Source organism: Arvicanthis niloticus, chromosome 2, assembly GCF_011762505.2.
Source record: "Arvicanthis niloticus isolate mArvNil1 chromosome 2, mArvNil1.pat.X, whole genome shotgun sequence".
NCBI classification, from domain to species: domain Eukaryota; kingdom Metazoa; phylum Chordata; class Mammalia; order Rodentia; family Muridae; genus Arvicanthis; species Arvicanthis niloticus.
In genome coordinates this window covers 92,186,629-92,199,522 of record NC_047659.1, presented here as the reverse complement: position 1 = coordinate 92,199,522, position 12,894 = coordinate 92,186,629, and the positions used below count along the sequence as shown (strand labels likewise).

Here is a 12,894-nt window from a genome sequence, read left to right as displayed (position 1 = left end):
GAGAATAAAAGTTACATTTAGAGTTAAATGTACTTGCTCTTCTTGCAGAGAACCTGGGTTCGGTTCCCAGCATCCACACAGTAGTTCACAATCATCCCTAACTCCAGTTCCAAAGATCTGTTCCCCACTTTGAAGCACTAACATGTACATGTACACACGCACACACACACATATATATGTACACATATATATATGTACATGTATATACACACATATATATGTATACACACACACACACACACACACACACACACACACACACACACATATATATATATATATATATATATATATATATATATATATATAAAATAAAAGTAAGATGGATGGAGTGGCACATGCCCTTAATCCTAGCACTCAGGAGGCAGAGGCAGGCAGATCTATGAGTTGCAAGACAGCCAGGTTATGCAAAACAAAACAAAAACAAAACAAAACAAAACCCTGTCTCAAAAAAACCCAGTAAATAAATAAATGAGTGAATAAAAAAATAATCAAAAAAATCAGAACAAGTTTTACATAATGGAAATGATTGTCCATACTTAATACATATTAAGTAATAACTTGTCAGAACCTAGAGCATGCCTGTCGGGGAATCTTTTGACTTTGTTAAGTGGAGTAGGAAGAGTGCCCTGCCCCCATTGTGGGGACCATGCCCTGGCTGGGATCAAGGATGGCAAAAGGGAAGAGAGCTGAGCATTCTGTACTCTCTGCTCCTGACTGTGGACATGATGACACCAGCTGCCTTGGTCTTCTCAACATGATGGACTGTCCCCTTGACTTGTGAGCCAGAATAAATTCCCCCTTAACTAATTTTGTCAAAGTATTTAACCACAGCCACAAGAAAGAAATTGAGACATACATATTACCTTAAAAGAAGATATATTGAATTAGGGTTGGTATGTACCTGTAATCTCAGCATGTGAGAGTCTGAGGCTGAAGGATTAAAGATTAGCCTGGGCTATAGTGGGAACTATCCTCCAAACTAACAAACTGAACTAACAGAATTCTCATAAATTTTTCCTGAGATCATCCATGATATTAATTAAAAAAGTGTCGGTATTTTAGCAAAATCTGTGTAAGTTTCACTTATAGGGAAGTTTCCTCACCTTCTGTTGTCTTTCCAGTCTCCCACCTCAAGTTCCAATGTGCCTGTAAAGTGACGAGTGTGTAGAACAGGCATCAGCCCACCGAGAGTATGGAGGTGCCCACACAGATAAGCTGTAGCTGAACTACACAACGAAAAACAAACAGGATAAATGAACAAAGACAATAAGAAAGTCTCTTCAAAAAACCAAGTGGGCTCAGCAATGGGAAATAACCAGAAACAACCAGTTCTGGTTCTATAGATCTGTCTCACCCCATTACTGTCCGGATCCCTGGGGATGGAGACATGATAGTTGATGTTGTAAAGTGACCAAACCAAATCGTCTGGTTGTTCTGACTACTTTTCTTGGAAAATGATAAGAGTTCCTCCATCTGTTTCTAAAATGGGAGAAAAAAATAGAAGGATCTCTAAATTTGGGCTCAGGTTAAAATCCAATGCCAACAAATTAAACATTTTCCCTAAAGTTTATAACAATAATCACATTGTCTCTGTGGCCCCAATTCTACTAGATAATGACCTAAAAGGGTCTCCATCAGTTCCAAACTGTTTTCATTTACTTTATAATTCATTTGATTCTAAGATGACTGTAGTATGCAGAACAAGCATTACCTGTATTTGATGTATAAAACCTGAAGAATAAGTTAGTTAATCTTTTTAGGTCTGGAGATGTAGCCCAGAGGTTAAGCTTTAGCCTCGGAGCCTGCATGAGGCTGAATTCCCAGTGTCAGGAATGGGGTAAATAATTATCCCCTTAATGAGACAACTAATCTTTTGTTGTTTTGTGTACTAATACATCACAATTTTTAAAAGAGACACTAAGCCAAAATGCTAAAGCATGCACATATGTTATTTGTCCACAGACAAACCTAAGTGTTCTTACCAGCTCTATTCATATTAGTCAAATATCAGAAACTCCAACAAAGTATAATATACCCCCACAATAGAATTCTACTCAGTAGTGAGAAGTGAAGAACTACTAATGGACACAGTTACATACATGCTTCTCAGAAGCATCACACTGAAAATAAGAAGTCAAACCCAAGAGTCTATTACATATGATCACATTTACTTAAAATTTTATGAGTAAATAAAATCATGCTGATAGAAAACAATCACTTGTACCATGGGAGTAAAGGCAGACCCTACAAGAAAGCTTTCTAGGGCAGTAATAAATCTTGATTGTGTGAAAGTTATAACAGCATACATATTTGTAAATTCTTCAAACACTTAAAATGGGTGTATTTTACTATATATAAAACATCTCATGTCATTTATTTCAAAACATAATTTGCACATATATAATATACATATAATATAGAGTTATAGTATCTGTAACATATTTACAGTAATGAATTTCTGAGCCTTACCCCCAGGATTTCTAATTTGGTAAAACTGGGGGGAGACTGGGAAGACTCAGAGTCTGGAGAGATGGCTCAGTGGTTAAGACCACTGGCTGTTCTTGCAGGGGACCTGAGTTCCCAGCACCCACATGATGGTTCACAACCATTTGTAACTCCAGTTCCAGAAGATCTGATACCCTCTTCTGGCTCCCATGGACATTGCATGCACATGGTCCACATACAAACATACTGGCAAGACACTCATATACATAAGACAAAATAAATAAGCCTAAAATAATAAAACAATAATGAAAGACCAGGGATTCTACATTAGGTAACATTATAATTGGTTTTTATATACTTGGTCTGTGTACTGTATCTTTAAAACTCTAGTCTAAAAAATTTTTTAATATACATTCACCAGCTCACTAGAGGCACTTGGTAATTGGGAAGCACAACATAACTTTATCCTGTGTGCTTTACTTCTCAAACATTCACGTAACTCTGAATTTCTTTCAAAAATCCTTGTCAAATCCTGCTATTCACTATAATTTTTTCTCTACTGGTCATATGCTCCAATAGTAGATGAAACACTCAGGGACTTTCTTGATCTTATCACCTTATACTCTTATAAACAGACACATGTGTCTCATGAAAGAATATGCCCATCAAATAAGGGAGCTAGCATTGGTTATATCTGTTATAACAAGAGCTTCTCATCTGTGCTTTTATGAATGACAATTTTTCACTTAGCCTTGCCAAAATGTTTGAGTTGTTCTCTTATTAGAAAAATATACACCATTAATTAATATTGACAGTTGTGGGGATTTAATGATATATCATATAGTACACCAAGCTACATGCTCTGTAGTTTGCTGAATACATTCTATACTTAACCCATAATTACTTTTATTTGCTTAATAAATATAAAAAGTGAGGTGCTTCCTTCCCAATTTTTGGGATAAGAATAGAGACAGTAGTAACAATTCTGAAATAGCTAGTAGCTTCTAGACATATTTGTAACCACAGTAAAATTTTTCTTGAGTATTCCTTGATAAGAACATGGTTATTTAAGATAATGAAGTGATCTAAATATATTCAAGAAAAAAGTAAAACCAGGTGAGCTGCAAAAGAAAGTGAATTTTTCAAGTCATACCTCATCTAAAATCCCAAAGAAATTATAGGGTCTCTTAGGCCCTGGCCTTTGGGTGGCATCCACAGAGATGAAAGAATAGTTGCCAAAGGGAGTGCTGTGGATGTAATGGAAGGAGCCGTCCTTACGCACCGCAGAGTACTTCCTAAAAACACAGACAGCAAGGTTTTAGTGCAACTATAAGAAGAGTGGATTTTATGTTAGACCAGTAATAAAGGCTCATTAAGAAAAAAACTCCTTCCAGTCAAGAGAATAGATCTCTGGCCTGGACAGAAACCAATCATTACAACTAGACTGGGTCAGTCATCTGGCCAAGAGACCACCCCTAGGAAGGCAGAATCATTTTAAGCCATGCCAAAGAGAGATGCAAATTTTTCATTAATTTATTTAATTATTGGTTTGGTTTGGTTTGGTTTGGTTTGGTTTGAGACAGGGTTATACTATATAGCCCTGGGTGGCCTGGAACTCACTCTGCAGACCAGTCTGGCCTCAAACTCAGAGATCCATTTGCCTCTGCCTCCTGAGTGCTAAGATTAAAGGCAAGTGTCACCACATCTGGATTTGGGATAATTTCTTCTTTAATGAGATAATTGTGCCTTTCCTTCCCAAAATTCTCAATGCTCAGTGTAGTTACTAGGAGCCACCATGAGAAACTGCCTGACTGAGACCCAAGTTAGAAATGTACAACTTTTCATTTTCTTTCTTTGTCTCTCTTCCTTGGATGCTGGCCAAAACCTAAGTGTGCTTTTTCTGATACCTGGGCTTCCTGACTTTCTGATGTTCACTTGCCCATCATGTGACTGCTTGCCCACAGGTATGTGTCTGACCACCAGGAAGGCTTAAGTGGCATGGCTTTTTTCCATCTCTCCCCAATATTCTTCCAGGCAACCACTGAGATTTACAGCCTGTGCCTACCCTGAGTGCTTTTCTTTTAAATCTTAACAAAATTGTCCCATATATATTAAAAGATTTTCTGTCCAACTATCACACCAGATCTTTTCCATTTGAAAAAGAGATTTCCTGATCTGAAAGAGAAATTCACTAAACTACATTTTCATTTGATAAAAGGATTGCATTTCAACATTTTTCTCTCAGTATCTCCAAGAACTCACCTAAGTACCAGGACAAGACATAAAGTCACCAGGCGAAGCACAGGTGGTGACTACCTTAGAGTCCCCTAAACATTCACAAACAAGACATAAAGTCACCAGGCGAAGCACAGGTGGTGACTACCTTAGAGTCCCCTAAACATTCACAAACAAGACATAAAGTCACCAGGCGAAGCACAGGTGGTGACTACCTTAGAGTCCCCTAAACATTCACAAACAAGACATAAAGTCACCAGGCGAAGCACAGGTGGTGACTACCTTAGAGTCCCCTAAACATTCACAAAGAAACAAATCGGAGCCCAGTGAGCTGTTACATATCGATTTCTAAAAACTTCAGTTGTGTCTAGAGAAATGGCTCAGTGATTAAGAGTGCACGCAGTTCTTACAGAGGACCTTAGTTAGTGCCTCTCACCTATGCCATACACCACATTAGAGCCTGTTAACACCAGTTCCAGGGGATCCAACACACTCTTCTGACTCCACAAGCAGCTGTACTCCAATGCTCACACTCACAAAAATGCATGATTTAAAATTTAAAAATAAATCTTAAAAATCAAACAAACAACAAATCTACCTTCAGCGAGGGGGCTGGCAAGAAAGCTCAGCAGATAAGAGCACTTGCTGCTCTTGCAGAAGACCTGAGTTCAGCTATTGCTCCTGTATGGTGGCTCACAACTTCCTGTAATTCCAACTCCATGGAATTCTTTCTCCTTCTTCTGACCTCTGTGGGGCATCAGGTACACACAGGGTACACATACATATATGCAGACAAAACATTCATACACATGAAATACAATAATTTAAAAAACCTTCAGTGAGGATTAGCAATGTAGTGCAATGGTAGGTAGGTAGCCTTGGATCAGATACCTAGCATTGCAAAAGAGAAAGAATATTAGTGAGAGCTCATTGAGTATATAATACTGGAAGTCTAGAGGCTTTACAATGGGGAGATACAGAAAGAATGAACTTCTTGAAAAGGCATAAAGAAGTTTAATCTGTAAGGAAGCTTGCAAGGAAAGTCATCAAGATAGGAGGAAGGTGAGAGCCTAGAATCACAGACTGTAGAGTTTTCAGTTTCTAAAATACATGTTGGTGACACATGCAGGATCCACATCTAATAATGACTGTCCTTAGTGTCTTAGGTATCAAGCATGTATCCATGAAGTAAGATGGTGAAGAATGGAAAGGATGTGTTAATACAGAGTAGGCATCCATTCATTACTTATTGAATAAATAAAAAAGAAAGCATGGATTCTACTGGAGGTATGATGTGAGGCCTTGTCCTCACAGAGAACCACTAAGAGAACCAGGAACATTAACACACAGAGGTGTCTCCTCAGTGGAGGAGAGAAAATCAAATCCCTGCATTCCAGTCAGAAAGCTGAGAGTGGAGGTTGTTAATGACCTGGTGACTTTTTTTTGCTATCTGAAGGGACAAACCTCATCCAAATTCTTCAGAATGATTATTCTGATTCTTCCCTCCCTAGACCATTACCCATCCTTAGGGTAGATATCACATGTACTTTATGGCCTGATGACCTGTATGCTATCTGTCAGAGACTACAGTAGATTCTATAGAACCCACCCTCACAGTCACACGTACTTTGTAAAAGCTGCTATATAATCACACCTTAAGCCTTATTGTACATCTGGAATTAGACTGGATGGACTGACTATTGCCTGGAAACCTTCCCCAAATTGTACTGTGTTTTCAATACACTGACAATAGACTGCCTGGCATTAAACTCTACAAAGTCTGACTCAAGTGGACAATGTCAATTTGCACTGGGTTTTCCTCCTTCTCTTCATGCAGTTTACTTCCCTGTATGACACCTGCAGGGATCCTCTCCCACCCTAGAGATACATCTGTCATATTCAAATTTCAGAGCTATATTAAAAAATAGGTATTTTTTATCTAAGTGTCTTATATAATAGCTTAGTTAACATGTAAGACTTAGAAACAAACTTTCAAACTTTAGCATACACATTTAAAGCTATATTTAACTACTTATACAGAGTCTAAGTATTTGATGTTAACATTGTTTTCTTCTTTTCATATAGTGTCTCACTAAGTAGTTCTGGTTGTCTTAGAACTCACTACATAGACCAGGCTGATCTCAAAATCACAGAGATTCTGCCTGCTTCTGCCTCTGCCTCTGGGACTAAAGGCATATGCCATTGTGGCAGGTTTGGGATACTGTGGCAGGCTTGCACAAGGCCCTGGATTCAATTCCTAGAACAAAAATCTTAAGTAAACCACTTTATTAAAAATATATTTCTGGCAACTATTCTGCATACTCAAGTTTGAAAACCAATGGAATGAACTTGCAACCACAACCCATCTCTTAAGAACATCTCTACTTATCTGGGATGAGTGGAGATGGCTCATGTTTTCAATCCCAGCACCGAGGAGACAAAGACAGGTGAATCTCTGTGAGTTTGAGGCCAGCCTGGTCTACAGAGCAAGTTCTAGGACAGCCAGGACTACACAGTGAGACCTGTCTCAAGAAAACAAAAACCCCAACTAACCAACCAAGACAAACAACAAACAAAACAACAACACAACCATCTTCCCTCTTCATAGGCCTTCTCTGTGTCTGCCCTGTGATGACCTCTAGCTTTTCTGATTTCTTGTAATGAGTCTCATATGAACCAAATCATACAGCATTTCATCAGCCTCGGCTTCATGTTCTTTTCTAATGGTTCCCCCAGCACATGTTCTCTTAACAGAACATAAATTCCTTGAAGGCAGGAGCCATTCCTTAGCACGAGCTCTTCTATCTAGAACAGCACAAACTAGTGAAGAGTGCTTAGTAAACAGTTAGTGCCTGATTAATTGACAAAGCAGACTAAAACTCCTCAGTACCCTGGAGCTGAAAGTGAAATTGCAACCAAAAGGAGCATCCCAATATACTGAAGCTAGAGTTTGCTTCTAACACAGAGGTGTCTGGGGGATCACATTCATTACATATAAAGAAAATGTAACATTTATATTAATCAAATGACAGGATCAAACAGCCATTGTTGACCACTGACCTCTGTGGCCACTCCAGAGGCTGACAGAATCAATCTCTCCGTATTCTGAAAACCCACTGACCTTAGTAGTCCAGTTACAGGCTCTGATCTAAACACTTCTATGTACCAACTGCAACCAAAGGAATTAAATGAAGCTGGATGTGGTGACCCACACCCCTAATCCTAGCATTCCTGAGATAGAGGCAGGGAGATCTCTGTGAGTTCCAGGCCATTTTATAGTGAGACTCTATTTTAAAAAAAAAAAAAGGAGTGGAAAAGAGAGCCAGGCATGATGGCTCATGACTATATTCTTAGCACATATGAGGCTGAAGCTAGAAGGAGAATTAGATGTTTCAGACCAACCTAAAAGCAAAATCCAAAAAGTACCAAAGCAGAGAAAAATATTTTTTAAAAGGACTGATTGTAATACACACACACACACACACACACACACACACATTTTCTAAATTATCCAAAGTTCTTTCTAAAGAAATTTCATCTGTTAGAAGCGAGTTTATTCATTTATTGAATGGGCTGTACTCTCCTTTTGATAGATTCTACTTAGTAGTCTGCCTTGTGGTCATTTAGATACCTGTAATAATTGGTGATGCTCTCCAGACTTGGAATGTTATATGCATCTAAAAGAAGAAAAGCAAACATGTATCACTTTCTATAACACATTAAATGGCAAGATGACACTCAACTGCATTTTAAAAGCAGTAACTTTACTGACTGAGCATACTGAAGAATAGTAGGTACACTGTAATGTTGTTCAGAAGAAATCACTTGGAAAGTTCCAAGACTAGATGTTGTTTCTGCTTGCCTGGAACTTTCTTTCTCCCCCCCCCCCCCTTTCTTTCTTTCTTTCTTTTTTTTTTTTTTTTTAAGATTTATTCATTTAATGCTTATACACATCCTGTCGCTGACACACCAGAAGAGGGCATCGGATCCCATTACAGATGGCTGTGAGCCACCATGTAGTTGCTAGGAATTGAACTCAGGACCTCTGGAAGAGCAGTCAGTGCTCTTAACCACTGAGCCATCTCTCCAGCCCTGCCTGGAACTTTCTATGTAGCTCATGTTGGCCTCAAACTTGTTCATCTTGCCTTGGCCTCCCTTGAGCTGTGGGAATAGGTGTGTGCTATATTAATCTGTCTTGTTGCTGTCTGTTTTAATCATGGGATTATAGAGTCAGAAATAAACAAATCCATGCCTGATCTATACAACTATAACAAGTGCTTCTACACAGAGCCTCCAGTCAGGGTGGCCTGGAACACTTTATGCCAGAGAGAATGATCTTGAATCTGTCTGTGGTACTCTTGCCTCTACCTCAGGAAAGCTGTCACACCCAGAATGCAGTTTTAGGAACCAAGTCAAGTGACTTATAAATACTAGGCAAGTACTCAACCAACTGAGCTATAGTCTCAGTTCTATGGCTTTTGACAAATACACAGTTATATGTTTAAGACCACAATCAAAATAGAGAACAGCTCAGCTGCATCCCAAATCTTAATGCCTTTAAAATCAGTTTCTCACCCATCTAAAAAATATTAACCCAGAATTTCTCCTGTCTAAAGGAAATGCAGGGACAAAGAGTGGAGCGGAGACTGAAGGAAAGGCCATCCAGAGACTGCCCCACCTGGGGATCCACCCCATCTGCAGACACCAAACCCAGACACTATTGCTGATGCCAAGAAGCACTTGCTGACAGGAGCCTGGTATGGCTGTCCCCTGAGAGGCTCTGCCAGAGCCTGATCAATACAGATGTGGATGCTTGCAGCCAACCATTGGACTGAGCAGGAGGACCTCAATGGAGGAGTTAGGGGAAGACCTGAAGGAGCTGATGGGGTTTGGAACCCCATAGGAAGAACAACAATATCAACCAAACAATCCCCCCCAGGGCTCCCAGGAACTAAACCACCAACCAAAGAGTACACATGGAGGGACCCATGGCTCCAGCTGCATATGTAGCAGAGGATTGCCTTATCTGGCATCAATGGGAGGAGAGGCCCTTGGTCCTGTGGAGTCTTGATGCCCCAGTGTAGGGGAATGCCAGGGCAGTGAGGCGAGAGTGGGTGGATGGGTAGGGGAGCACCCTCATAGAAGCTGGGGGGGGGGTAGGGGATGGTATAGGGGGTTTGCAGAAGGGAAACCAGAAAGGAGGATAACATTTGAAATGTAAATAAATAAAATAACCAATAAAAAAAATCAGTTTCTCCTACTTTCCCTACCTCTGGCAACCACAACCTGTCTTCTGCCTATAGTTTTCATCTTTTCTTGAATGTCATATAAATGGAATCAGACATTAAGAAAATGTGGATTTAGCTTCTTTCACTTAACACGATATAGGAGAGGTTTTACTTTACTTTTATTTTATTTTAGCTATTTATCGTACCCATTTTAAACATTTACCCACAGGAATTTCTGAAGAACTCTTTCTCCCATGTAAGGAAGAAAAGACTATACCAACTTCCACCTGGAAGGTCAACAATGATATCTAAATGTTTTAGAATGTTTTGTTTGTTTGTTTTGATACAGGGGCTTGCTGGGCAACCTAGCTGACCTAGACCTTGCTATATGAACTAGTCTGGCCTCAAACTCACAGAGATCTAGCTGTCTCTGAAGTTTTAATATTATGTGTTATAGCTGCACATAAGAGATGTGGCCTTCACTATAATTTTGTGTTACAATTTTTCATTTTATAACTTTATAATATAAACTAGAAAAACTTTTTTTTTTTTTTTTTTTTTTTTTTTTTTTTTTTTTTTTTTTTTTTGGTTTTTCAAGATAGGGTTTCTCTGTGTAGTCCTGGCTGTCCTGGAACTCACTCTGTAGACCAGACTGGCCTTGAACCCAGAAATCCTCCTGCCTCTGCCTCCCAAGTGCTGGGATTAAAGGCGTGCACCACCACTGTCCGGTGAAAACCTATATTTTTGAAGGAATATATGATTTATTCTATTCTGTTTTTGGCAGATTTACCATGATTTCCTTTGATATCCAGCCACTTGGTTTTTTCCATGACTCTTGTCTTCTTCAGAATTCTCTGGTAAGTTTGCCATTCTACTTCATGTTGTCTGGATCCCAAGTGTTCCTTTGTTTTGGCATCTGTCAAGTCTCCTGTGGGTTTACACAGAATTGACTTGAAATGTAAAATAAATTTCAGGGGACCCAAACAAACAAACAAACAAGCATGCTGAGCAAACACATTCGTAAACTATTCAGCACACATACATAAAAATCAATTGAGCCCACATATGTTCAAAGCAAGCCATTTAAACTAACAAGATTATCTCAGCAAGGGTGCTATTATTATAGGTTAACAAGTATTTATGTAGTCTATAGTGATATTAGGAGTGAGTTGTGGAGGGAGGGGAATGACTTAAAGAGCCCACTACAATGGGCTAGAGAGATGGCTGCTCTTCCTGCGGTCCTGAGTTCAATTCACTGTAACCACATAGTAGCTCAGAACCATTTATAATGAGATCTATTACCCTTTTCTAGCATGCAGGCAGAACATGGTATATATAATGAGAGAGAGAGAGAGAGAGAGAGAGAGAGAGAGAGAGAGAGAGAGAGAGAGAGAACTAGCACACAGTACAAAATTCACCAATATACTAAACGAAACTCCTTTATGAGATGTTGCAACATTCTAGCAAGTGCTTATTACAATTGCAACAGTTGTTTTCCAACTCCTAAATCAGGATTTATGCTGTGACCAAGCATTACTTCAGAGCAAAACCAATCTGGTTTGACCAATGAAATGCCAAAGTTTCTAGGAAGTAACAGAACACCTGAAGCAGGGGCTTATTCATTATCTGAGGGCTGATACTTCATCTTAATAAGAGACATGTTTCAGAAGGGTGAGTGACAGCTGAGTCATCCAATAAACAGAACACAGAACACATAACTCCTTGGAGCTTTTTCTACCCAACCTTTGGGGGTCACATGTACACAGGTTTGAAGAGTCTAGGAAATGCAGTCAGATGAAGTCATTTGAGTCCTCAAACAACTGAAAACATAACCTCTTTGTACAGAAAAATTTAAGTCAGCAAAAAGGAGCCTTTTTCCCGGTTAAAGGATATTTCCTAATTTTCAAATTCATCAGGATATCATCACCATCAACACACACACACACACACACACACACACACACACACACACGGCACAAATATGGCAGACAACATCTGGTCATAAGTATTACAAGCCTTATTCCTAGGGCTTTGAGAAAACCTTGAGATGGCAAAGGATTTAGCCTGGATCCTGACTCCATTATCCACTACTTCAAAGGGCTCACTGGAGGGCTAGGGCCAGAGTTCTCAACACCCTCAAGTGAAGAGCTGCTGCCCATTCTACCATCAGGACCACAGAACACCACCACACACACAGTACAGGAATCCTTCCTACCAGTGGCCAGGACAAGAGCCGGTTGAATGATGTCAATAGTTTCCGAACAGAACTTCTCTAAGGCCAGCGCTCTGCCAGGATCTTGAAACCTGCTCAGGTGAATGTCGGATATCTGTCAAAAGCAGGCATTGGACAGAGACACATTATCTGAGTCAGGAAGAGCAGCACCGACAAGGGTGGCCCGTCAGCTCTCGGGAGCGGAAGGGAAAGAAAAAGATGCCCTAACGAGCCCGGGGGAAGGAGAGCTGAGCCTCCTGGCGGACAGTGACCGAGGCCCCCTGCTGCGCTGAGCCGGTCCGCCGCTGTGCCCTCCCCTAGCCTCCCGCGGCTTCACCTGCAGACCCCAGAAGATATTGTTGGCTTCCGAGCCCGGGGCGGGGTGCGACCTCTGGGAGCCTCTGGGCTTCGGCAGCGGCGTGGACGGCCCAGCCAGGCCGTAGTGCTCCAACAGCAGGGCGGCCAGCGCGGCCGCCGCCAGCCCCGCCACCACCCGGACGGCCAGCATTCTCGCCATCGCGGCGCAGCCCCCGAGCGCTCCGGCCCGCACTTCCGGCCTCTGTGGCCTCCGGCCGCCTCCACAAGTCGCCTCAGCCCAGGCCTCCGCGCCTCTGCAGCCCGGCTTCCCGGCGTTTGACAGCGTAGTGAGGGCCAGGAAGAACAAAGCGAGGGGGTGGCAGGGAGGCAGCAAGCCACCTGGCTCCTCCAGGGTCTGGCATCCCTGACCGTGGTGCGACCTCAGCACCTGTAAAGCGAAGTTAATGATACCTT

General features: G+C 40.9%; 1 protein-coding gene across 1 annotated transcript in view; it reads right to left on the bottom strand.

Moving 5' to 3' along the window:
• The window catches only part of Tmem62 (transmembrane protein 62), a 35,935-nt gene extending 23,041 nt beyond the window's left edge, over positions 1-12,894 (bottom strand). The window contains exons 1-7 of the mRNA XM_034495348.2: positions 12,461-12,894; positions 12,127-12,238; positions 10,702-10,839; positions 8,315-8,360; positions 3,602-3,743; positions 1,358-1,482; positions 1,107-1,229 (exon numbers count right to left, since the gene is read on the bottom strand). Of these exons, the coding sequence (XP_034351239.1) occupies positions 1,107-1,229; positions 1,358-1,482; positions 3,602-3,743; positions 8,315-8,360; positions 10,702-10,839; positions 12,127-12,238; positions 12,461-12,640 (866 nt within the window). The 5' untranslated portion in view covers positions 12,641-12,894. The remainder of the gene's footprint in view (positions 1-1,106; positions 1,230-1,357; positions 1,483-3,601; positions 3,744-8,314; positions 8,361-10,701; positions 10,840-12,126; positions 12,239-12,460) is intronic.